Source organism: Camarhynchus parvulus, chromosome 3 (assembly GCF_901933205.1).
Source record: "Camarhynchus parvulus chromosome 3, STF_HiC, whole genome shotgun sequence".
NCBI lineage: Eukaryota > Metazoa > Chordata > Aves > Passeriformes > Thraupidae > Camarhynchus > Camarhynchus parvulus.
In genome coordinates, this window is record NC_044573.1 from 9876997 (window position 1) to 9902318 (window position 25322).

At 41.5% G+C, this 25322-nt stretch overlaps 2 protein-coding genes across 4 annotated transcripts; one reads left to right on the top strand and one right to left on the bottom strand.

The window, feature by feature from the left end:
• Nucleotides 1-467: 467 nt before the first annotated feature.
• LOC115902696 (baculoviral IAP repeat-containing protein 5-like) lies at nucleotides 468-2001 on the top strand. The gene is made up of 4 exons (XM_030946403.1): nucleotides 468-649; nucleotides 737-846; nucleotides 983-1100; nucleotides 1329-2001. The coding sequence occupies exons 1-4, from the start codon at nucleotides 536-538 to the stop codon at nucleotides 1407-1409; spliced, it is 423 nt and encodes a 140-aa protein (XP_030802263.1). The 5' UTR covers nucleotides 468-535; the 3' UTR covers nucleotides 1410-2001.
• Nucleotides 2002-2267: 266 nt separating this feature from the next.
• Nucleotides 2268-25252, bottom strand: DZANK1 (double zinc ribbon and ankyrin repeat domains 1). 3 transcript variants are annotated; one of them, XM_030946401.1, is made up of 21 exons: nucleotides 25160-25252; nucleotides 22548-22672; nucleotides 21757-21910; nucleotides 20589-20706; nucleotides 20203-20299; nucleotides 19334-19446; nucleotides 18685-18770; nucleotides 17279-17396; nucleotides 16502-16615; nucleotides 15452-15544; nucleotides 13432-13554; nucleotides 12532-12693; nucleotides 11701-11929; nucleotides 8112-8215; nucleotides 6870-6941; nucleotides 5859-5955; nucleotides 4965-5053; nucleotides 3822-3902; nucleotides 3157-3284; nucleotides 2743-2817; nucleotides 2268-2582 (listed from the first exon to the last, which is right to left on the bottom strand). In XM_030946401.1, exons 2-21 carry the CDS (start codon nucleotides 22654-22656, stop codon nucleotides 2462-2464), a joined length of 2283 nt encoding a protein of 760 aa, XP_030802261.1. In that variant the 5' UTR covers nucleotides 22657-22672; nucleotides 25160-25252; the 3' UTR covers nucleotides 2268-2461. The 3 variants fall into 3 exon arrangements, with proteins under 3 accessions (XP_030802261.1, XP_030802260.1, XP_030802262.1); XM_030946400.1 differs by having other exon boundaries at nucleotides 22548-22687; nucleotides 25160-25223; XM_030946402.1 differs by lacking the exons at nucleotides 2268-2582; nucleotides 2743-2817; nucleotides 3157-3284 and having other exon boundaries at nucleotides 4965-5049; nucleotides 22548-22687; nucleotides 25160-25223.
• Nucleotides 25253-25322: the final 70 nt, after the last annotated feature.

Genomic DNA, 25322 nt, shown 5'->3' on the forward strand with positions numbered 1-25322 from the left:
TGTGGCTTTGTCCCTCAGGGATGGCCAAGTGACAACGCTGTTATACCAGCCCTGTGTCACCTGCTGAGCTGCAGCCAGCTTCTTTTATCCAAGTCCCTCGTTTAACCCCAGATCCTCAAAGGCACTGAAGTGATCCTCGGGGTGGGAGCCGTGGCTTTGTAAGGGGTTTGTTCTTCTAAAGTATGTGGTGAAGCAAGCGGACGAATGGTGTTCCCAGCCCTCTGCTTCCCTCTGGTGCCTCGGGAGCCCGGCTGCTGGGTCACCCGAGCTGCGCTTGAGGAGCCAACACCGCGCTGCCCGGAGGAGCCAAGCACCGCTTAACAAAGCTATCCCGGCTATCCCAGGAATAAAGGCGGAACCTCACCCTTTCCTAACGGGGTAGCAAAGCCCGAGTGTTTCCCTGAGCTCTGATTCGTTGCCACAAGGAAAAGGTTTCCTTTCTCCTGGCTGCGCGGGCGCCCTGAGGGCTCCGCGAGGGCGGCCGGCCCACCCCGCTCCCGCCCTGCCCCGCGCGCGCAGCCGTTTGAACGGGGCCATGGCGGGCCGGGAGCTGCTGCCCGAGGGGTGGCGGCTCTACTTCCACTCCGTCCGCGCCGCCACCTTCCACAACTGGCCCTTCACCGAGGGCTGCACCTGCACGCCCGAGCGGGTGAGCGCAAGGCCGGGGTGGCGGGGCCGGGGCGGCGGGAGCGGAGCGGGGCCGGGCGGGCGCTGACGGCCTCCCCTGTGCCCGCAGATGGCGGCGGCGGGCTTCGTGCACACCCCCAGCGAGAACAGCCCCGACGTGGCGCAGTGCTTCTACTGCCTCAAGGAGCTGGAGGGCTGGGAGCCCGACGACGACCCGCTGTGAGTACCGGGGGGATCCCTCGGCCTCCGCCTCGGCCCGGGGCAGCCGTTGGCGGTGACCGAGAGCGGCTGCGTGTGGCTCGTTGGGAGCTGCTGCCTCCTCTTTTATTTTCTCTTTCTTTTCGCCTCTTTTCAGGGAGGAGCACAAAAAACACACTGCGGCCTGTGGTTTTCTTTCTCTCCAGAAAGAACCTCCTAACCTGACAGTACAGGAGTTTCTGAAGCTGGAAAAAATGCGAATGAGAAAGGCACTTGTACGTACACAGCATCTTGGCTTTGAATTGTTCAGCTGGCCTCGTTCCTTACCACAAGGCTTTGTGCAAAGTGCTTTGTTGCATCCAGGCTCGGGCTGGATCAGCCGGTGTTCCCTTTCCTGTTCTCAGCCATGCTTTATGTGGGGTGTATCCTGCTCTCACCTCGAAGCTGAGTGATGCTCCACTTAGTGGTAGACAGTAACATCATATTACTTTTACTCTTTGCAGAAAAAAGAGATTTCTCAGAAGATGACCAAGGTTGAAGATAAAGCCAAGATCCAGCGCTGTAGTATACAGAATCTGGCCTAGACTGCTGCAGCTTCATAGTTGCCAGTGACACCTGTCTTGTCCACATGCTGTGGCACTGCCTTGTGACTGAATGGCCGTGTTTCCTGAGGCTGCTTCCAGACTGGCTGTCCCTGAGAAGCAGAGGGAATTCTGCTTCACTCCTCTCACTCTGTCTGGGAGGTACCTGGGGTTTGATGCACTGCATACCAAGTCTTTTTCTGCAAGGATTCTCCTAATTTTCCTGCTGGTTTTCAAAGGATTATTATTTGTGGGTTTACTTGTTTTTTTTTTTTTTGTAAATCCACCGGTTTAGAGATATTGCTGTCTCATAAAGATACTAGTAACTCTGGTGCTAAAACTTGTATTTCTGATAGGAGTTGACATGCATTTCCATGTTTGTACTGAATATACCAATGCTTTTAGATACTTTGGGACATAGAAAGGAGAAAGAGTTTTAAAAATACTTTGAGGATTTAGGATTGTGGCTAATAACTTGGAGTTATACCACACCTTAGTGGTATTCTTGTAAACTTCTGTTTGTAGTTGGCTGCTGCCTCGTGTTGATGCATTTATAAATAAAAGCTGAAGGCAGAACAACAAAGTTGTTTTACTCGATTTTCTGGAGGACAAGACTCTGACCTTTACTGCAATGGGCTGCAGTTTTAACATCAAAAAGGAAATTAAGCTCATCAGTTACAGCTTGCAGTGCTGTTGCTCAAGTGTCAGTGTTCATCAGGCATTACAGACATTTCAGAGACATTGAAATGTATTTGTGCCTGGGAAGGTTTGGTTTGTCCCTTTGTTTGGAAAGGAAAAGAAAATTTGCAGAATAGAGTGCAGTCAGAGGGGAATTGTGCTCTGAACTGCTGGAAAGGAATGGGGCAATCTTGGAGAAACTAACTGACTGTTACAGGGCCCAAGCTGATCACACAGGGTCGTGGATTCTGCAGACAGAACTGGACACACTTGGTCAGGTGCTCCCAAAGTCAAAGAACCTTCAGCTTTATTTGGGGAAAAAGTTTGCTGTAATAATACATTGATGAGAACAATGTTCCTGTGTCACTTAAGTTTGTTCAGTGCTCTCTATCCACACTTACTTGGAACAGTGAAATAACCTTATTATCTCCAGCTGCAACAGCCAAATCCAGCGCCGAGTGCCCTGCTGCATTCTTCTTTTGCACGCTTGCATTGCAGCTGTAAATACAGAACACATTGGTTTAAACTGTTTAAATTCAGTGCACTTAGTGATGAAGTGGCTTGTAGGTGAACGTTGATGTGGAGTAACTTTGGAATTTCTGGATGCTGCTTCCCACAGGGACACGGGGCAGGCTCTGGGCCCAGCCACAGTACCTACCCTAACAGGGCTCGGATGCTCTCCTCTCCCTCCAGTCCCAGCAGAACTGCCTCGTGGAGAGCTGTGTTATTGTGCCTGCACAGGAGGAATGAGCAATGCACTTACTTAGCAAATAAAACTTAGGAAGATGAATAGGAGGATACAAAACACACTAGAAGTGTGGTAGGCTTTGGTGATGTTTATCATATTAAGTCGAAGCAGGTGGGGGAAGGAAGTGAATAGAAGAGCAGCTTTTATAACAGAAGTTATGAGAAATCTTCAAAGCTGGCAAATGGAAGAGGGAGTGTGGATATTGTCCTCGAAAGGAACATATTTATGGAGGAGAGATGGGGTTTAGTTCTCTCTGAAACTGAAGTATGTGTGATTTCTTTTGGTAAAACTTGGCAAGAGCCGAGGCAGAGGATCGGAACTCACGGCCCTGACTGCTGGTCAATGTCAGCCCCTTTCTGCACCAGAGGGGAGATGGCTCCTGTGTGCTTGTTCAGGACAGCAACTGTGAGGGCAGGGCGCTCCTCCTGGCTCAGGGAGTTGGGGTCAGCTCCCTGGAACAGAGCACAGGCAAAGGGGGCTGCTAAAACCACACAGATTCTTCAGCTTCCACCTCGCTTTCGTGTTATGCCAGTTCAAGTTAGCAAATGGGCTTTGTGCTCAAGACAGAGAGAGGTTCAAAGTGTATTGTTTTGCTTTCTTCTGAAAATGTTTGTGATCTCCTAGCTCAGAGCCAGAGTTAGTGTGTTAACAGTTGCCAAATGAGATCCCAGAGCAGAAGCACAGAGAGTATGCTTGCTTTTGCTACACAGAGGACTTGATCCTCAATTATAAAACTAATACTTTTTTTTTGTTTGGCTTTGACAAGCCCAGAGAACACTGCCTTATGCACTTACCAAATGGAAATTTGGGGAGATCATCTATAAATGTAAAGCAGGCTCTATCTCCTGTAAAATGCTCTTTAAATCTGAAGCCTGGTATTGCAAGGCTGTTGCCTGCTAATCATCAAGCTGAAGTTGCATTCCAGGCTAATATTCATGCAGTAGACAGCCAAAGAGTTGAAAAAGGAAACTTTATCAAGTGTTACTTACATCACTGAGCAACTGTTCTATGAAGGTGATTCTTCCTTTCCCAGTTTGACCCAGTTCATCCAGCAGCTGTCTGGACTCTGGCTGTGGAGACACACAACAGCCAGGAACATTTCACACAGGGAAAATACAAGTAGGTGGGCCAGATTCTGCCTTGGAATGAAAGTGCAAAATGCACACAGTGGCATGAATTTGATGTATCTGAGCCTTATTGGTACTAATCCCTGACTTCTTTGGGAATGTCTTTCTGAACCTGAGCAAGTGTTGGGTAACCCTGGCTAATATTTCACTACTGAGGTCTTCATTCACCAATGTGTGTCTGCAAATTATTCACTTTATGGCAATGCAGCTCTCCAGGGCTGTACAAAGATCTGCTCAGCACAGTAAAATTAAACATGGCTACATGTTTAGGAGTAAAGTTTGAAGCTTCCAGAACTTGTGGAAGTATTTTAAAAATATGTATGTTTTGCCTCAGTGAAATTAGTTTACTAAATCTTAACAAACAAACAACAAAACCTAAAACCTTTTCCTTTTATTTCTTCTCAGCTTTCAATCTTTTCTCATTTTGAAAGCTTAGTCACTTGACCAAGCATTTTTATCTCTGGACTAATATCACAGAGCTCTGTATCTTCTCCCATCTGTTGCGTTGGTTGACTGATCCAAGCTGAGATTAATGTACATTTCCCTTTTGAAATTTTCCATGTCGTTACTGAAAATCCCTTTAGTAGACAGTACTTTCAGGAAATTTGGTCTCCAGGGAAGTAAATCCTTGCTTCTTGAATTAAACTAGGCCTCTACAAAGTTAAATGTTGTAAAGCCAAGGGAAGATGACAATACCTCCATTTGATGTTGCTTCTAAAAAGTATCTATAAGAGAATCACTGCAACAGTCCTTAGGCCTAATGCAGTGTCAAAATTGAAAGAGTTCAAAAAAATCTAATTAAACTCTTAGTAGAAAAACAAATTAGTTATTTTCAGTTCTGAACTAAAATGTCAGTTCCCAATGTCTAGGTTTTCTATTAAGTTGGACTTTTATCCCCTGCCCCCAGTCAGGGTTAAAACCTTCCTATTTTAATGTCTGGATGCCCTCCTGCATGTCAGTGCTGCTCTATGAATCTATTTTCCTGTATTTGCAGAGGATACTTACAGAGAGTCTAGATTCCTGTCCCATGAGTGTTCTTGACTTGGTTCTCTTTATTTTGCCTCTTGAATAGAAAAGATTAGGATCATCTCTGCCTACCAGAAATGAAAACAAGAGTTAATTCAAAGCAAACTCAGTATCCTAACTAGAACTTGGAGCAGAGATCTGGAAATAATTTAACCAAAATCAAAGCCGTATTTATCAGTTTTCCACATGAGAAAGTGATGAACTACTTGTTGCAGTTCAAACTGGTTTTAACAAAAGGTTTGCACAGCTCCCAGTGCAGTGACTGCCTCTTGCCAAGCCTCAGACTGGAAGCACAAAGTGGATGAAACTTACATGTGAATTAAGTATGTCAAATGATGCTATAGGAATTCCTGAATTGTAATGCTGACTTTACAAGTGGTTGATTTAATGAAAACCTAAGTCCAAAATGAGATGCCCCAAAATGCTGAGCTGTTACTGACACCAGTGGGAGATTGCAGTTAAACAACATCTCTACATGAATGTATTTCATAATTTCTCATCTCTGCCAGATGTGCCAGAGCTGGCAGTCCCTGGCAGAGCTCAGAAGTAGAGATAATATTGATGTTTATGATTCCTATTGTAAAAGAGTATGTGAAACATATAAAGTTTCAGTGCTATAATAAAAGCACTGCTGTGACCTGTGGCTGCAGTTCACTGCTCTTCTCAGCTCTCCAGGGATGAAGTTCCCAGGAGTTTTTGAGGGCATATGTACATTGCTTAAATCTCAACTTGGACACGTTTTGAGACTTACAAGATCAACTTAAATAGGCACAGAATGTTTGCTTGCCTTTGTGTTTGAGCTTCCAAGCACTACTGTATTCCTGACTGATCTATTTATGGTCTACTGTTAAGACAGGGAGGAAAAAATCTCACCAAAATTAGTCTGACTGGCATCCTGTCCATCTGTGGCTTCTGTTCCAGCACTCAGGTAATCATTGCTGAACTTCACTGCTCTGTTAGGATGAATACCCTGTAGAATCATCAAATGCAGGCAGTTACTAAGATTATCATGTAATGCTGCTATAATCTTAGTGGCACAACACTTGCCTATGAGAAAATACATAGGCTTTGAATATCAGTGTCAAATTACCACAAGACATTATCATATGTAATTGAACTCTGTTTTGAGGCAAAATTATGTAGCAATTTTTTCTGAACCTTGTGTTAGGTATTTCTTTTGATTTAGGAAAAAAAAATGATATAACCTCAGTTAATGAAATGAAGATTCTCATCCAAATGAAAGTGTTTCTACCACTTGAGAGATTTCACTTCTGAAATGATGTGATACAGTTTTCCAGGCCTCACATGGCAAGGTAAGCTTTCAAAGATTCCACACAAGATATGCCATCTGAATTTTGGATTTTTGAAATGGTAGATTTTAATCCTGAAAAGCTGGAAATGTGTATGTTGTGTCGTGATTTTTGGAACATGGTAATTCCTGAGATAGAGTTTCCAGATTTTGAATAGAGCTAACAGGAGCTCTGACAAAAGTTATCTCCAAACTATTGAAAATTACTAAGCTTAGTTTTTAAGGGCACACTTTGTAGGCTGAAGAAAATCAGCTTCTGAGATCAAAAGCTAAGGGCTGCTAGAATCATCAAACAACATCAGCTGAAAGAAGAAAGTTAATATTAATAGCAAACTAACAAAATGTGAGATGATAGCAACATAACCATGAAGTCTGGCTTAATCAGATAAAGACACCTGTTCATCCAGCTCCAACAGAGAAACATAAAGATTATTTTCTCTGAAGAGGTAAGTTAACACCCTCTGAACAAAAGCATTTCTTGTTTAGACCTGAATTTAAAATATATCAGCATTACACTGCTCTAGTGACAGCTTTAGAGCAGCTGCCTTTCAATAGGCCTCATCCCCTGAACTGACCTTGTTAACAGCAGCAAAATTCAATGTAATAGTGACCTCATAGTCATCTTTAGAGATGGTGGCATAGTTGATCTAAAAGGAAAGAGCAGCCATTAGTATATCTTGGCAAAAAAAAAACCCCACAGAAGTACTTTAAAGAATAATTCTTGCTGATGGTGTTTCTTGTGCAGCCAATGCCCAAAATCACACACGTGGCCTTTGCCTCCTTGTGATATTGTACCAACACTTCCCATGTCAATGAGAAAGGCCCAGGTGTGTTTTGAGAAACTGGACAATTTCATAACAACTGAAATGCCAAATGAATCCAAAACTGTAATAAGGCTGCATTTCATAGAAGTTCAGTCATTCTCCACTGAGATGTTGTAGCTGCATAAAAGGCTGTGTTGTTCTTGGGACTCCCAGATCCAGGAGAACTGGTGGCTGCTTTAGTGACACCAGTCTGTATTAAAACTTTGGTACCTTTGTGTATCAATCCTTGAGACAGTACTGCTGGCAACAAGTCTATGGAAGTCATACAAAAATGAGTGCACAGGGGATTATAAAGAAGTGGGATGAAGATTATGTTGCAGCTTGTTGAGAATTTTGAGGTAAGGTTGATTATATTTCTAATCCACATGAAAAACTGAAAAAGCAGCATTAAACTCAGATAGTTGCTATCTGCTTTGAACCATTTGTTGCTTCTGGGGGCATTGCTTTTAAGACAATAAACTGACAAAAGGCCAAGAAGCAGCAGGAATAGCCTTCCCTAGGCAATTTTATATTCTTCAGGCCTATCCTTTTGAATCCTCTAGCAGAGGAAATAAGTTTCAATAGACTGCATCTTAACTCTATTAAGCAGATATTCTCTTATAGTTGCACAGCAGCTTCTGAACATCCTGGTGGACAACAGGTCTCAGTGAATACAGAAATTAGATAGCAAGTATCTACTGGAGTATCTATTCCTTAGGAAGGAGTCCTATAAGGTTTGTACCTTGTTACTATATAAAAGCAGCTGAGCAAAGGATTTCTCACTCCCCTTACAGATCTTAGGTGAAAGAATAGGAATTGCCATTGGAAAAAAAGCAGAAAAAAGTCTTCAGGAGAAGACTGACCAAAAAATGGAACAACCAAACAAGACAAATGACAAACAGATCAACATCTAAAGAAAAGGGAGGCATTTACTTTTCCAGTGTTTGTGTAGCAGCCACAATAATCTTTTCATGACCCTCCATAGGGAAATATTACTCACAAGCTCCTTCTTACCTTTCCCATTTGAGGTTCTCCAATCAGTGTTCTGAATTCAAGGTTGTTCTGGGCGTAGCTTCTTAAATGAGCACAAACATGATCCAGCTGTTTTCTCCAGTAACCTGTTCACAGGGAGAAAATTCCTCAAATGTGATTAACATTCCTTCTAGTCACGTGATGGAAGATATAAAAGATAGCACAGTTTCATTGAGATAAAAAAATTAGAAAATTCATCTAATCATGAAAATGAGAAGGAAGTTATACCCTAAAAAGCCAGGTGGAACACTGTTTTATCTGTAGTTATAATTCATCCTTAGGGCCCTCTATTCACAACAAAGCCATGTCTTGGTATGATCCTTAGGAGTCAAAACCGGTTCTGTGTGAAGGGAAAAATCTCACACTTCTCTAGATCATAAGAAAAGAAGTAAAATATTACAATTAAGCAATTATGTGTTATTGAACTGATTTTTAGTTGATTTGGGATAACTGACAGGGAACAACAATCCAAATCTGAAAACTGCAAACACAGAAACTCAGGATACACCGCATTTTGGTCTGTATAAATTATCTTCCAAATAAATTCCTTTCAATTCTATATGTAAGAGCATATTAAAAGCTTAAACATTCCTGCTCTTTTGCCTGTCAGGATTGCTGGGAGAGAGTTAGCATTCCTTTATGCTGACAGAGGGCACAAAACATGAGGGGCTGAATGTACTTGGATTAAAAACTCATCTTAAGCCATTTAGAGCTTTTGCACCTCCTGTCCAGGCAATTCCAGAGCTACATTTTGTTTTCATCAGAGAAAAAAATAAACAGACTTGTTCTGATTTTTAACTGATTGTTTTCAGGATCTGGCTGATTTTCTTTTTTAGCATCCTCATGGTAAATACAGAGAATGATTCATTTTGTTGTAAATAAACTGTATAGGCTTGGTAACCTCATTTAACTTACACAATGCACCTGCTCTAACCTTATCCTTTCCTTCATGTTAAGTGAAGCTTGAAACAGTGAAAAGAGACCAAGCCAGAAGGAAAGAGCTGCTCTGGCTTTTACAAGACAAAGCAAGGGCACAAGCAGTTTTGTGCTTGGAAGACTCAAGGTTGACAAATGATGCTATGACAAACTAAACCAACAAATCTTACTTCTTAAGCAGCTTTAAATGAATAGAAAAAGAAGGATGCACAGAACAACATAAATTGTTCCCAAAAACTAATACAAGCTGAAAGCAGTGTTTAAAACATCTAAAATAGACTACTTGCTGAGTGATCTCTCCATAGAAGTCAATATTATTTGCAATAACGTGGTTCATAACTGGCCCAGATCCCCAGATTTTATTTGAAAAAATTCAGATGGTCAGGAACATATTCTTGCATGGTTGATGTTCCATTAGATCTCGTTATACCTATATCACACTGATTTAACCTTTGTTAGAGTAGAAAAGGGAAGCTCTTTGTAAAGTTTACCTGGTAAATATTTTGATTCCTGTTTAAAACAGACTGAAAGTACAGCAATAAAAGAAATACAGTATACACCAGAGGATTAATGTTTTGGTACTGCTGTTGTTTGCACCTTTCTTAACTGTTTAATATTTTTTTTTAATCTTCACACATGAAAAGAAGGTTAGTTATAGTTAATATGGTCAAGAAATAATAACCTCCACCATTTTATTTAATTGTTTGTATTTAAAAACTTGAATATCAAATGTCTGACCCTATTTTGATTGAAGAAATAATGGTCCTATTTGGCATAAATAAACAAGATTTTCCTGGGTGATAGTGCATGGTCTTGTTGATACAGATAGTTTCAAGCCATGTATATGACTCAGCATGAGTTGATTGTAAGAGATTTATGGAATGAAGTAAGTTCCTCAGTCCTTGGCAGGATCTAAAGGAGAATACATTACACAGTGCAACTTCAACAAAGTTACCTCCACTAAGTGGATAAAAGTGAAAATAATTCAAAAGCAGCTCAGAATTTCTGCCCAACTTTTCCCAGTGACAGTCGTTCTCACTAACAAGTCAAGAGCTGTGCTTCTGACAAAGACATACAAATATTCAGCGTGACTTTGCTTTTTCTTGGCTCTATTAGGGGCCAATCCTGTTTTATCTCTGACTAAATTAAGCTCCCTGACATGTTGAGTCAAGTGTTGTATTTCCTACAGTGATATCTAAGAGAACATGTCACGTTTCAGAGGAAGGGATGAGGAAAACAGATTTCCTCAGTGATTATTTTAAGAATCAGAGTCCATCTGAATACAGACACACAGAGTCAAAAGAGGAATTTCTAACATTCATTAGCAACTTTTACTACCCAATAGAAAATTAATTCTGGTAACAGCCTGAGGGGTTGATCATCTGACTGCTGAAGAGAGCTAGATGAGAAAGTGGATCCAAAAGAATAACTGCTCCTCTAAACCAGGGTTTGGTGCTGTAATGATTTAAAATTAACTCATCCTATGGATTGCCCAGCTGTACTGCCCTGTGAGATTAAAGACAATTTTGCCCACTGAGCCATTTATTAAATCCCTAATTAATACTGATGGACGGTCTTCAAGGGTTTGAGATCCAGAAAGCTGAAGATTTCTCAGGATCGTAAAACTAACACCTCTAAAAATGGCAAGCATTTAATGACAGCAAGCAGCCAAGTGATTCCACAAAGAACAAAGTTGTGGAGGGACAGAATGTAAGAGAATAGTGCAGAAGGTAATCTCGCCCCTGAGGAGTTGCAGCTGTACTAATCACCAAAGATTAGGAACAGGCCTGCCCTTAATAGGCCACAGCTGTGTCCAATAATGATGAGTGCTATAGAAGGGTGGGTTAGCTGGGTGAGAAGAGAGATGGAGTTTGTTGGCTGTGCTGTGAAGAAGAAGGAGTCAGTGCTGTGAGGAGTTGCCCATGAGAACTCACCAAGAAGGTATGGGAGATTTACAATAAGATGACAACACAGAGTAACCACAAAACTCACTGTGAAAGAAAGTTTTCTGCACTACTCATACTGCTCCTACTGTGGTCTGTGAGAGGAAAGACTCTTCAATGAGTGATGTTTTCATAATCCTGTTAAGAATCCCTTCCTCTAGTTTAGTTTTCTTTGCTTCTGAAGCTTCTATCATTTATTCCACAACAGTACCCCAAAAAAGTTGCTCCTGTAGATGAGGTTCATCATATTTTCAGGAGCTCTGATCCCCTGCGTCTCAGAGTTTTGCTTATCAATATCCCTGCAGGTGCCATCACAGCTCTGCCTGAAGTTCACATGGCAGGGGCTGGGGAGGCTGCTGGCAACTGGGAGCTGCTCAGTGGTTTCCAATTCCCATACAGGACATCTGCTTCCAGTCTTGTGGGATCTGAAGAAATCAAACTGCTACCAATTTAGTAAGGCCGCACAGGGCTCAGTAACCCAAATTTTGATATTGCTGGTAGCTTTATTTTAGCTATTGGTGGAGATCAGTAATTGAATTCTAAGGCAATGCATTTACAGGTGACTCGTGGAAATACAGTCTTGTAAAGATGTAAATCAGTGTCCCACTGATGCTGCATTCCATACACTATAATATTCTCAAGAAAAAAAACAAGGTCATAATTTTAGAAATCATAAAATCAGAACTTCTAACCTTTTCCAGGACTAATGGCTGTCAGGAGAGGCTTATGATCACTCATCTTTTCCACCTTTTCTTTTTGTGAAATCAGCTCGAGCTCCTTCTTTTCCAACAGTTTGCTGGATGGGTAAAAAAGTCCAATGGTTTGGGTTCCTTTGTCTTCTCTTTCTATTAGTTCTGCCCTTGATTTGGGTAAGGAAACAGGACAAGTTTGCCAGGCAACTTGAGCCTGTAATAATTTTGCCTGTGGGGGGTTGAGGAGAAGGGAAAATATAAGTAATATAGATATAATTCAATGGCTTACAAGCATAACTAACCAGAACACCAAACTGTAAGGGAATGAAAAAGCTAGCAGGAAGAATAATTACCAATTTAAAAAATTTTAATTACCAGTCTGTAACAACAATGCAACTTATCATAAATATTCGAGCAAAATCCAAATTCTTCATGATTACCAGGAAATGTGTATGCTTTTGTAGGGCAAAAGTGGGCCTTGTTAAGTATTGGGCTCTGTCTTAGAACAGTTTACAAACAACTACTACATTTGTGTGAAAGAATATCTTGTATCAGCAGAGCACAAATAATTCACAGCCAATAAGATAAAACTACTTGAAGAGCTAAGACTTTTGAAAGGCTGACTGTTTCTCACTTTGCCATTTACAAAGGCTGGATAGAGGCCTTGGGCTGAGCCTGCTTTTCAGCAGAAAGCAAACCAAACATTTTTGCCCTCCTTGTGCTCCCAGCCCTCAGCATTGTCCCAAGGAATGGAGCTGTGCTGATCTATCCCCGCAGTGGAGCAGCCTCTCACTGAGCTCAAACCTGGCTTTGTAACACTGTGTGTCCTACCTGGGAGGATGCCAGGGGGTCCCCACGGTCCATGGGAGTGCCAGGAGAGCTCTGTCTGGATGGAGGCTCTATGTACACACCACAGGACACACAGAAGCGAGCATAGGGCTGGTTGCTGGTACCACACTTGGAACAAGTAAAGTAGGATGGAGGAGGTCCAGGCTGGAAAGTTCAATGCAACATTTGTCACTAGAGAAGCATAGGATGAATGACTCAGGGATGATAAGGGCAGAGGAATGAATTAAAAGGAAGTGAAGTACCACCCTGAGTGCCCTAGTACAGTACAGGACTAATGGTTATTTATGCATATAGGGGAGTGTTTCAAATTTTATGTGCATTCAACTCAGAGAATAAATTCTCATTTAGTATAATCTTAGGTAGAAGTATTGTACAAGGGGAAATTGTTTACAGTGATTGTAACTCTACTGAGCAGCAGTTAAGTAAGTTAAGTAAGGCCAAGTGGCCTTACTGAAGTTAAGGAGACCTTCAGTCAAAACAATTGCATGCATCATCTCATATCTGCTAATTGCCTGTATAGGTGGTTATAGGCCAAAGCTGTTATGGGGAAACTTGCATTGGGTCAGCCTGTACTTTAACCTTTAATGCTTAAGCTACTTTGCCTGAGCACAGGGCTGTTGCATCTCAGCTGATGCAATGACCTGGTGCCTGTTGACCCATGATAATTTGTTTGCAGCTCTAAACCCTGGGGTCACAGACTGATGTGGGGTCAGGACGTCATCTAAGCCGTTCATTTTTCCATACCCAAATCCCCTCTGCTCTAAGCAAGTATGTCGATGATAACAGTGTTTACTGACTGGCAGGAGCTTAGCACAGAGCAGTGTGGCACTGCTGCAGAGAAGCAGCCCCAGGTTAGTCCCCACAGGCAGCAGGAGCACATGCCTTGGCCCCACACCAGGCACAGAAGCGGGCGTCGCTCCGGTTCACCCCGCCGCACTTGGAGCACGGAGCCGTCGGCCCTGGCTGGCCCTGCAGAGCTGGGCACCAGTCTCCTCCAAACGTGGGCTGATTGAACAAAACAAGCGTTAGGCACAAAATGCTCCTCATGAAGGAAAGTCCACAAGCCTAATAAAGGGAAAGAGGAAAGCAAGCTGCTCTGGCAACATAAAGTAATATTCAGCCTAAAGGAATTCTTGCAGCTTAGAGTGACTTGCATTTAACCTATAATTTTCATTACAAAACCACAGTAAAATGTAGCATTAATATCTTTGAAAATATTTTTAGCAGAACTAGCACTAAAAAATAACCTTATCAATGGTGTGCTTTTAAACTGAGTATTTATTAATAGGGCTCTATGTATAAGTACAGACGAAATTAAGATGGAGGCTTCTCTATCGACAAACTTGCATTTTCAAATCCAACCCACAATTTTCCTTGTACCTTTCTTTTTAGTAGTATGGCAGGGAGAATGTGTTCAGGCAAGGAGTTTCCTCACAGTTTGGAATTTGCTGCATAAATATTTTTTTGCACTCTTTTGCCTTGTGCAAATTATATATTACCCAACTTTTCTACAATTAACTTATATGAGTAAGGAAAACAGGTTTTTCATCTGAAACTTCCAGAGCTTAAGTATAGATCCCAGTTAGGACAAAGAGGACTTAAAAATGTTTTGCTAGGTTTTGCCTTAAGGCTTATGCAGTTTATTTTCTCTACAAGTCAGGAATGGGTAGGGGACAGAAGCCAAGGAAAATTATTTTGATTACAGCATAACAGCAAGTAAGCAAACACAAAATAGCTCTGTTTTAATCTGTGGCCTGCATTGCAATTTGAATGTAATTTGGAGGTTCAGCTGGAAAATAAAATTTAGCAAAACACAAGTCTAAGTATGTTCTAAATATAAATTATTTAATGGCCATTAATAATGATATCAGCATTATTACTATTATTAAAAATACTATAGTTATCACTAATTAACCACTATTATTAGCAAATGTTCTGATTACTATTAATAATTCTTAGTAAACATTTAACTTTCTCAGCTAATACAGGTCTCACATTTGAGTCACATGCCTAACTACACATGCAGCTACATATTATCTACACACATTTCTGCATTCAGTGAAGCAGCCAAACATACATTTATCTTAGGTAAGTGCAGAATCCTACTGAAATTCACTTTGAAATGACATTCATGTGGCTATACAAGAGACTTTTGCCTCTAGTTATGGACAGTTTTAGAATTCAGGATGTTAGTCATTATAATCAGAAGATTTTAACTTGAAAACCATTATTGTTCTATCATTTTTATATTTACCACGACATGGAGAAGTGAAATGTACCAGACATTTTTCATACAAGATTTTTTCAGAACTGAAAATAAAATTCTTCTAAGGAACCAAGCTAAATGGGGAGTTGAGACAGAGCAATTTTAGGGGTAATATTTCAGTAATATTTCAGTGCTTTTCTCACCTCTGTGCAGAGTCACAGCCAAATACAAGCATGCTAGCTGTATGCATGTAGGAGAAGCAGCAAGTAGAGATAAGAAAAATAATGTAAAAGTGGAGATATGAATAATAATGCAAAAGCATATTCTATTTTCAGAAAATAACTGAAATCAGTGTGAATGTTGCTCCTGATGTATATACTCAACTTTTCTAATGCAATTGAAAGTAATCTGGACACAAACAAGACTCCCTTGGAGTCAAGACTACCCATTTTCTAAGAGCATTCTGAGCTTTCTCAAGGGCATTCACAATCCTGACTTGCTTGTCAGAAACTTGAAGGTACAAGACACTTATGTTTAATTGGACATTTGTGGTGGAGCTTCTGTGGGAGGACTGGGCTTAATTGTGACATTGGGGAGAGAATCTCTGCTTTGGTAACATGGGGATATGACTTCGGTTTTCCAGAGATAAAGGATGTTGTTCTGTGGTTTGACTCACCCAGTGTGATTAATCCTTACCATCTGTACTTCAGGCAGCTTGCTCTCACAAGTTGCACAGTGTTTATGGTGAAGAGGATTCCCTGTGCCACACACCTGACAAATGACTTTGCCCTTTTAAACAGAGAGAAAACACATTTCACAGAGTATTTGAAAACTGTCAACAAAAAGACAAAGAAGAAGACTTGATATTACAAAATGCTGTGGTTATTCAGCCCTGCAGATAGAGGATATCCTTCAAGTCTGGGCTGTTTCACACTTTAGTTAGGTCATGTCGCCTCTCATCACATGGGGACTATTTTTTTTTAAATTATGCTATAGTTTCCTCAGGAGATTCAGTATCAGTAACTCCAGGTCTTTATATACTCTGGTTTCAGTTTGCTTAGTCACTAGCCTCACAAAAACCAGACAGCCCAGTATCTGCATAGACAATTATTAATAATAATATAATACCATAGTACTGTGAGGTGCCTTAAAAGACCTTTGGTGGTGAGTTGACCCTGGCTGAAGACCAGGTGCCCACCAAAGCTGTTCTATTACTCCCCTCCTCAGTTGGACAGAGAAGAGAAAATATAATGAAAGGCTCATGAGCTTAAGGGCAGGGAGAGATTACTTACTGATTACTGTCAGGGGAAAAACAGACTCATCTTGGGCAAAGTTATTGAATTTATTACCAATCAAATCACAGTAGAAAAATGAAGAATCAAACCAAATCTCAAAAACCACCTTCTCCCAACTCCTCCTTCCTTCCTGGACTTAACTTTCCTCCTGATACTCTGTCTCCTGCTCTCCTCAGCAGCACAGCGAAATGGGGGTTAAGGTCAGCCCACCACATCTTGCCTCTGCTGCTCCTTCCTTCTCAAGGGAAGTATGTCCACATCTTTCTTGTACTGGGGAATCCTTAATCCTTTTTTCCATTCAAGCTGTTTTAAATCCCACTAACTCTTAAAGCTGTTCATAATGTAATTATACAAAGCCAGGTTGAATCAAAATATTTGTAATGAAGTCATCTGTTAGAAAAATGCACGCCAGGAGTTAAAACACTATTTTGTTTTACTTATTCTCAATTACCTTTATGCAGATGTTGCTTTGGGGCTGCAGCTGTGGAGCTATTGGTGCCTCACAGATAATGCAAGTGGGTGTATTCATTGGCACAAGATGTCTGCATTCAAGGCACGGCGCCATCTGAAGGAAAAGCCACATCACAGTTATAATAAGGACCACAATGAGATCATTAAGGTTATCATGAGATTTCAGTATTTTCTTAGCTGCTGTCTACATCAGCAGCAAGGTCACTGGAAACATAGCAATTGACAGAAACTGATGCTGATACTGATCCTTAAAAATCAAAGGATCATATTGAGAAAATATTAAGACATCTGGAAAGAGAATGCCAGAAAAGTATTAAGCTAATTTTCAATAAAATGAAAATGATACTATAAATATAGTAGGACTGGCTAGGTGCTGTGGTCCTTGAGGGGATCTGTGAGAAGGCTTTCTTTCTGTTTCCAAGAAATTACAATCCTGTTATTCCACTGTCACCCACTTCATACAGGCAATTGAAATTCTCCTAATTATGAACGTAATCTAAGGAGGTGGTGAATCTCAGTCATTACTTAAAACTACAGCATTGCCCAGACCAGACAACTTTCTGAAGATACAGGAAGGGAAACACACCACTGACTTGTTAGATCAGGTTATGATGTCTTGGGAAGACAGTTACACACACCATTCCAAAAACTTGGTGCATATGCCCACACATGCCACCATTTAAAGTTTCAGGTCTGGTAGTGGATTGCTGTGATGTTTGCAAGGATGGTGTGTGGATTCCTGTGATGTTTTGCTGACCTGTGTTCCTTCGGGGACTGGGAAGCGCTGGAATGGCACAGGGGGGACAGGAGATCCACATTTCTGGCAGAAGTGAGCCAAGGGCTCAGACAGGCGAGGGGCAGAACAATGTGCACATCTGAAAATAAAGCAAACTGGCTGAGTTGAGTTTAGTATTGCACTGCTGCATAATAATGAATAATCTGCAATTGGGTGTGACAGGACTTAGGCTGCTGATTTCTGAGTTGTGGTGGAACACCACACCATGCCCCAACATCCATGATACGGAGTTTTGAACTCCAAATAGCTTTGCAAGGTAGAAAGCTGTCTGGTCTCGGGGGTCTCTGTGCTCCTGGCTGACCCCAAGATGTGCCAGACAGTCTCTTTTCCCGGCCCAGCAGCTGAAGGAGGAGTCAGGATTCTTCTGTTCTGGTTTTCAAGGTTGTTTATTTGCTGTTATCTATAATATTCTTTCCCTGGCCTGCTGAGGTCTGTCTGGCAGGTCGGTTTGTGGCACACTGACTGCCTCAGAGGTGATGTTATCTTTTTATACTAAAAACTATGTGTACATTATTTACAATAATTTCCCAATACCTATCACCTATGTTAGACAGTGTGTTCCTACTCTAAACCAATCCAAAAGTGCCACCATCACCCAGAAGATGGAGGCTAGGAAGAAGCAGAAAAAAGGACAAGGCACACCCAAATTCCTCCATCCTGGGACCACGAGTCCCCATTCTAAAAACCCCAAAATTCTACTTTTCACCCTGTGACAAACTAGCTATCATTCTACTTAAACTTTTGTGGCTTGTAAATCCTCATATAAGGTTGGTAATTTTTTCCATGGCTCAAGATCAAAAGCATAGGGGTCTTGGGCTCTGTGCCAAGGTCTCTGAGCCCCCTGGCAGGTGCTTGAGCCATCCAGGGCAGCCAGAGGGATGTCCTGGGTTCTGACAGTCTGGCTACTATGGAGTTTCATACTTTCCTCCTCATGATGGGAGATAAACAGGTCTCCTGACAGGCAGTCTGTGTCAGGTCTCACTGCTGCACCACAGAGAACCACTGATGTAGATCACAGAACTTTTTCAATCCTGATAAGCATTAATATTACGTGAGACTACTCCAGTGAGCAGTGTTCACCTATAGCACTGAGGGTGTACTATAATTTGAAAAGACAGTTTATCCTCTGATCCTATGGGTGTTAGGAGTTTTGTTTTAAGGGATGATAAGACAGCTGATAACAATTAAAAACTACATTTAAGAAACAGAATTTTCAAAGTCCTATCTAGATGATACTCTCCAGCTATGACCCAGTGTCTGTCTTTGCCTTCCTTATTTTTATAGAAGCCCACAGTATTATCAGCTTGGTTGCAAAAGGATCAGATATTTTCCAGAGGACAAGTGTGTTAAAAGGAGAAGCCACTTACTTAAAGAAATCTGTTTCACTCTGGATCCTTGACATGCGTGTGCTTGCTAAGCTTTTCTGGATAGTCACTGCAGAGGAACTTGTAAACTGAAATAGAGGCAATGCTTTATGCTTTAGTGAGGAAATATTTGCAAAATGCATAGAAAGATAAAAAAATCAGCTAGTGATGCAATTTGAAATAAACTGCACTGAAATGCACTGCTTTGAAGAGTATCTACCATCCTTGCTTCCCCCATTAGCTGAATTAAGGATCCATGGCTTCTTCCAGTAAAAGTAAATCCATGATCCATGCCTTGCTATGTACTTCCACCACAGCATTACTGAATATTGAGTTTTAAATATTAACTTGCCAACAAACAGCAGTAAGTATTTGCTAACTGCAGATTCAGGAATTTATTAGAAAAGAATTAGGAGGAATGCAGCCAGTGTTGATTTCCTTTGCCTGGTTTTATCCATACTGACAACTGTGTCCTGCTTTGGGCATTCCTATTCTAGTGCATCATTACCATTCCATTTAAATCAGGACTGTGGAATCCAGGCAAAGGCATTAATAGCTGAGAGAGATCACAAATCTTCACCTCCTCCTTTTTTTAGACCTCTGTCCTGATGACAGCCTTGCACAGTTTTCTTCAGCCTACCCCTCTGCTCACCTGCAATGACTCCATTGGTTGTGCTGAGGTGGATTCCTCTCTGTGCTCTGTGGCTCCCAAACCACTGGCAAGGAGCTGAGGCCCTTGAGGGGATCTGTGAGAAGGCTTTCTGTCTGTTTCCAAGATTAAAATTACAATCCTGTTATTCCACTGTCACCCACTTCATGCTTCAGTTAATATATATCTGAACAGCAATGTTACATACTCTAGATAAGCATAATTAAAAACATACTTGGCATCCATATTTTGGGTTCAAATAAGCCGCATGGAATTACAGGAAATGAAACTAGAAGAAACCCCACACCTCTCTGACAGAGCTGACTTTTGTGTTTTAATTTATTTACAGTTTTCTTCCTTCCTGCATGCTAAAAAAACCCCAGCTCCTGAGAGTAAATTAATGAGTAAACATTAATACAATTACTTGCTCTAAAACAGTCCCATTGCTGTTGCCATGGAATAAGAGACTTTATCTACAGAGAAAATCTGGGTGAAGCTTTCATTTCTGCTCAGTCTATTTATTTTGGAATCTTGCTGCAAGCAAACATCAGTAGAGAAACTCTGTAAAGGACTTGCAATCCCATCAATTTAACAGCATCTTCTGGCACAGGGGGAAATACACGGCCTTGTTGTGTTGCTGAGAAATTAATGACATTTTAATATGTTTTAAGAAGTCATGTGAAATGTATGGAAGGTAAATTTTGTTCTCTATTTGCAGTGTTGAGAAATCCAAACTGGAATTTCCAGAGAATGTTCTGTCTTCTGAGAGGGTTTTGAAACTACCCACATTTTACAAGTGGTGCAAGAGGAAAACTCTACACTATTTTCTGCTAGAACAGAAGACTATCTCAGTTTTATGAAGTGGTACTTACCTTGAAGGTCTTGAGATGTTTCACCCCAGGCAGGCTTGATTTCCACATTCAGTCTATTCTTCTTAGGTTTTGTAGTTAATGTTCCCCCTTCCTTATTCTAAAATATAATTCCATTTGAATTTCAAACAAAACTTTTGGTTTTCCTCTAATCCTTTCTTGCTATAGTTATTTGTTAAAATTTTAAAAGTACATGCTTAAGGTATTTATTTTCAATGCAAGTATGTTAAAAGGTTGATTTTAATATTACAAAAAGGATCAAAGCAGCAAAGATGGGCAAACAGAGAAAATAGGATATGTGAATAAAACTGGCAATCAGAGCTTAATATCTAAATAATATCATATATACAATATTTTATGCACAAGGGGCTACAATTTCTAAAACTTACCTGTGTGGCCATATCTTTCAGGAAATTCTTGTCATCATCTTCAACAGGGAAAAGGAAGTTTGGTTGCTGGTACTCTACCACAAATACCTTTGTCACAATTGAACTCTCCCTGTAGTCCCTGAAAATCAATATTCACAAAGCTAAGAACCTGCCACAGACCTGTGTGCTGCAACAAGAAAATCACTGATGGATGTGGCTTATTAGGTGGAACATCCCTTCCAAGCTTGCCAGTCATTACTGCAGTAGGATCCTGAGCAATATTTATTTGATAAAACAACTGCCATTCTCTAATACCTATTAAATTACAGCAGTGGATTGAAGTTGCTGTAAATGTCCAAACCAGTCTTGCAAGATTTATTGTCATTACAGTGAATCTCTGAAAATGTCTTAGTATAAACAGACTGGAAACAAATATTAATCCAGGCAGTGATGGCAAGAAAATAAACCTAGGCTGAGGTTTTGTGTGTTATATAAAGTTGTTGTATTGCAGTGCAGACACAAGCACAGGCTGGCTGCAGGTGCTGCTATCAGGGAACAGCAAACACAAATCTCCAAGTGGAGTGGAAGTTCCTGCCCCCTTGGAAATAAAAGATAATGCAACACAGTCTTCTCTCTGTCTCTGAGCATGAAGTTATTTTGGACAAAGTCAGTGGTCGTGCAGCAAAATCCAGTTTTCTTTCTGTGTATTGTATTTTTGCTTCACCCAATGTTGTACTTGAGCTGTGAGGTTCAGCATTCTGTGATCCTTTGGGAGAAATGAAGCAAATTCCTGGGAAGACCAGCTTCTGTAAATCCACAGAACCACTGGATGACCCCAGAAACACCAGCCTGGTTTCTCTGGTGTTTCTGATGGTCACACTCCAAAGGAGGAGCTCTCAGGACAGTACATCACCTTCTCACCCACAGCCTCTGGGATCATTGGACACCCAGAGTCCAGGAGATAACACCCAAGAGGCTATCCAGCCACACAAAACATGGATATCCATTTTAATGGATAAAAATTATCCTGAGAAAGCCAAGTCAGTGCTATTCATGAAGATCATTTAGATTGCAAACTGCCTGGGGAAAGGCTCATCTCTCACCTGCAGGGTATGGAGTGTTTAAACAACACAGGGATGTCTGTCCCTTTCCAAAACAGGACTAAAATAAAAAAAACCAGGATACTCACTTTGTAACTGCCAGGGCCTTGACCATTATTCTCCCCTCTGGTAATATGATAGGACCCTTATACTCCAAAGTGTTATATGGCCCATGGCCAGGCTTCCTAATGAGTTCTGGTTTACTTCCATCTAAAGTGTAATAAATAGAGGCCTCAGGTGTATCTGAAAGAAATAGAAAAATTAATCCCTCAGACTGTAGGAGCCTTGGGAAAACAAAGTACTCACTAGTGTGCTTGATTCTTCTCACATAAAGAAAATAAAGCAGGTCCATAAGTGACTGAATGTTTGGGATCAAAACTGTTTCTCCCATGAAATATCAGTTACCCAACAAAAACAATTTCATTGTAAGCAATATTTCTGACAGCAAAGTATCTGTGAAATGATTTTGCATGCAAACATTGCAGCAGCTTGTCCATTCCAATGACAGAAAGGGTATTTTCTGCCACAGCAAAAGGTGACAATTCAAAAATTGTAATGACAATGTTGGGAGTGAGCCTGGCACATGATTCTTTCAAGCACTGTTTTTGCAGTCAAAGCCAAATGCAATAGCTTAAAAGTTTGGCCTTGGAAGCAATCAAGACTGCTAACACATATAATTTTTAGGTCAGTAATATTGTTTGGATGCATAAAATTACATGCAAGTATATTTGCTGCATCAAACGTCCTGGTCAATTTTATAAGTTCCTTAAATGCACACTCCAAAAATCATTATTAAATGTGAAAAAAAAGTATAAAGGCCAAATATTTCAAATGGACGCATAAGTACAGGTCTGAGGTGGGGTTAAAGCCTTGTTCATACCTGATTTTATTTCTATGAGAGTATTTGTGTCTATTTCCCGTTGAGCTTTCCCTGGAGGTGGGATTCGAAGTGGGATGATCTGAGGAGCTGAGACAGAGCCAGCTGACATTTTTCCCAGCAGTGACCTTTAAAATAGAAAACTAAAAAGGCAGACAATCATTTCCCTAAAAAGAATGCACTGAGAAATACAGTCTTTTAGCTTGACTCCTGGTCTTTGTTCCTCTTGAAGAGAGAACACTGGATTCTTTAAACCATCCTGTGACTGTGAGTCTATGTGTTTGAGCCAGAACAGCTTCAGCATCTCATGTCAGTGACACATGGAAGGAGTAAGGGACAGGAATCTCCACCCTGACCATGTCAGATGTGAAACCAGCCTTGTCCCTCTATGGCCACCTGAATAAGTGGAAAATACTAAAGAAAACCAGCTATTTCTTAAGTTCATGCCAGTTATCATGTGAATCCAGAATATATCCATGAGACAGGTGCCAAACCTGATTTATCCTGATGTACATAGTCATGATCACGTCATGTAGTTCAAGAATGCAAAATTGCACGTGGATATGATGACATTTTACAAAACAAAGATATTATATTATATTATATATGTATATATATTGTATATATATACATATATATGTATATTATACACTCCAGATCTTGGGAATTGATGCTCAGGGCCAGGAAATACATCTGGGCTACAAGGATTTGGTTCTGTCACCAACCCTCCAGCGCTTCAGGGACACTCCCCACCCTCTCTGGGCAATCTGTCCCAGTGCTCCTTTACAGGCTCAGGGTGAACCTTTCCCCTGGAAACGTGGAACTTCCCGTGCCCCACATTATCTCTGTTGCCTCCTGCCCCATTTTTGGGCACCACTGAGCCGAGCCTGGTCCCACCCACCAACCCCAGGCGGATCAGCTCTGTCCCTGACCTCAGGGGGCGTTCAGCCTTTCCCTGATGCTCCCAGCAGCTCCTGGCATCCCAAAGCTACAGCGGGCTCCTGGGGAAACCCAGAGCATCAGGAATATTTCTCTGTCTGCTCTGGGGTGCCCTGACCCCCAGGGGAGCAATGACTTTGATCCTCACTCATGGAGAAAGTTTCCTAGACTTCCAGATAGACTAGAATCCACAAAAGTGTGAAATGGATTATACAGCATAGTGTATCCTTTGGGTGAGAAATTTAGGGTTTGGGATTTTTAGTGTGTTGTGGATGGAAGCAGGATGGAAGGCACAGGGTGTCGTCCTGAGTTTTTTCTTCATGCTTCTTCTTCCTTCTTCTTCATGGGTTTGGGGGGCATTTTGTAATTGGGCAGAAAAGTCTGCATTGTGGGTTCTTTGGGATCACTTATGTGATTTATGTTATACAATAATTTGTGCTAAAGGAAATTAAAACCACAGCATCTTGTGTGTCGGACAAATAAAGAATGGGGATTCAAACACCAGGAGGACACTGTCTCCAGGGATGTGTATTTCAATGGGTTTTTTCATCTGACAAGACCCAAGCAGGAGGCATGTGATAGTCATCATCAGAAGTTTATGCCAGGAACTTTTCACCTGACAGGATTCCAGGAATTATCCACCGCTTCCAGGAAACACGTCAGCAAAAAAGAAAAACTACATTAATGTGCTAAAATATGCTAAAGAAGAGCCCCTTCCAGAGCCCAGAAGACTGTATAAAACAGATCCCTTTGAAATGACATTTCAGAGACCCACAGGGATTTTGGTGTGATAGAGACCAAATCCTGAGTCTCCCCAACACTGATCTCCTTGCTCAGAGTCGTCTCGCTTGTGGCTTTTTTCCAAATTTATACTTGATAATTTAATAAATTTCCTTAATTATTAAAGTGGAGTATTCATTTATGACAAGTTATTAGGTTAGAAAGGAAAGTAATCTAGGTGTCAGCTCTTGATTGGATGGTTTAGTCTTAAAAGATCTCGTAACAAGAGATAGTTTGTCACAGACATGTTTTATGGAAAATCCTTTCCTTAGGATTTTTCCCCCTGAGAAGCTGAGAGGCCTCAGGAACAAAATGTAAACATTGGTTATCTGCTGCTGTGGAATGCAACAGGTGGATCTGGGATTGGTCTCATGTGGTTGTTTTTAATTAATGGCAAATCACAGTCCAGCAGTGTCTCTCTCTGGTCAGTCACAGGATTTTGTTATTCATTCTATTCTTTCCCTTTCCTTGCTAGCCTTCTGATGAAATCCCTTCTTCTATCCTTTCTTTAGTATAGTTCTGATATAATATATATCATAAAATAATAAACCAGCCTTCTAAACATGGAGTCAGATCCTCGTCTCTTCTCTCGTCCTGGGACCCCTGTGAACACCACTACAGTAGTTGGCCATTTTGTGCCTTCTTATGAAAAGCTGCCGAAATCACAGTAATGATATTTTTTTTACTAATAAGAAATAATAAACACCTGAGTCCGAACACCAATTACTGTCTCAAGTGCCTTCAACCTAAATCCAAAAAACCCAACAACTAACACCCCACAGACTCGCTCCGGCCTTTTGGGATCGCATCCCTGGAACGGGGACGGCCCCGCCGGCACCACGGCCCGCGGCCCCCGCACCTCGCCCCGCTCCAGCCCCTGTCCAGCCCCTGCTCACCCTCTGGATCCCGCTCGATCCCTCTGGATCCCCCTGGATCCCGTTCAATCCCTCTGGATCCCTCTGGATCCCGCTCCGTTTCCAGGGACGCCGCTCCCGCCGCTCCCGCCCCCCATTGGCCGTTGCCCGGCAACCGGCCCCGCCCGCCCCCTCCGTCGCGCCG

Coding starts and splice junctions, on each gene's coding strand:
- DZANK1 (XM_030946401.1), bottom strand. CDS start 22,656: ATGTCAGCTGGCTCTGTCTCAGCTCCTCAGATCATCCCACTTCGAATC. Junction 16,616..17,278: donor CAGTCCCCGAAGGAACACAG/GTCAGCAAAACA, acceptor CTTTTCCTTCAG/ATGGCGCCGTGCCTTGAATG. Junction 5,956..6,869: donor ATTTTGCTGCTGTTAACAAG/GTCAGTTCAGGG, acceptor ATGATTCTACAG/GGTATTCATCCTAACAGAGC.
- LOC115902696 (XM_030946403.1), top strand. CDS start 536: ATGGCGGGCCGGGAGCTGCTGCCCGAGGGGTGGCGGCTCTACTTCCAC. Junction 847..982: donor GAGCCCGACGACGACCCGCT/GTGAGTACCGGG, acceptor GCCTCTTTTCAG/GGAGGAGCACAAAAAACACA. Junction 1,101..1,328: donor TGCGAATGAGAAAGGCACTT/GTACGTACACAG, acceptor TACTCTTTGCAG/AAAAAAGAGATTTCTCAGAA.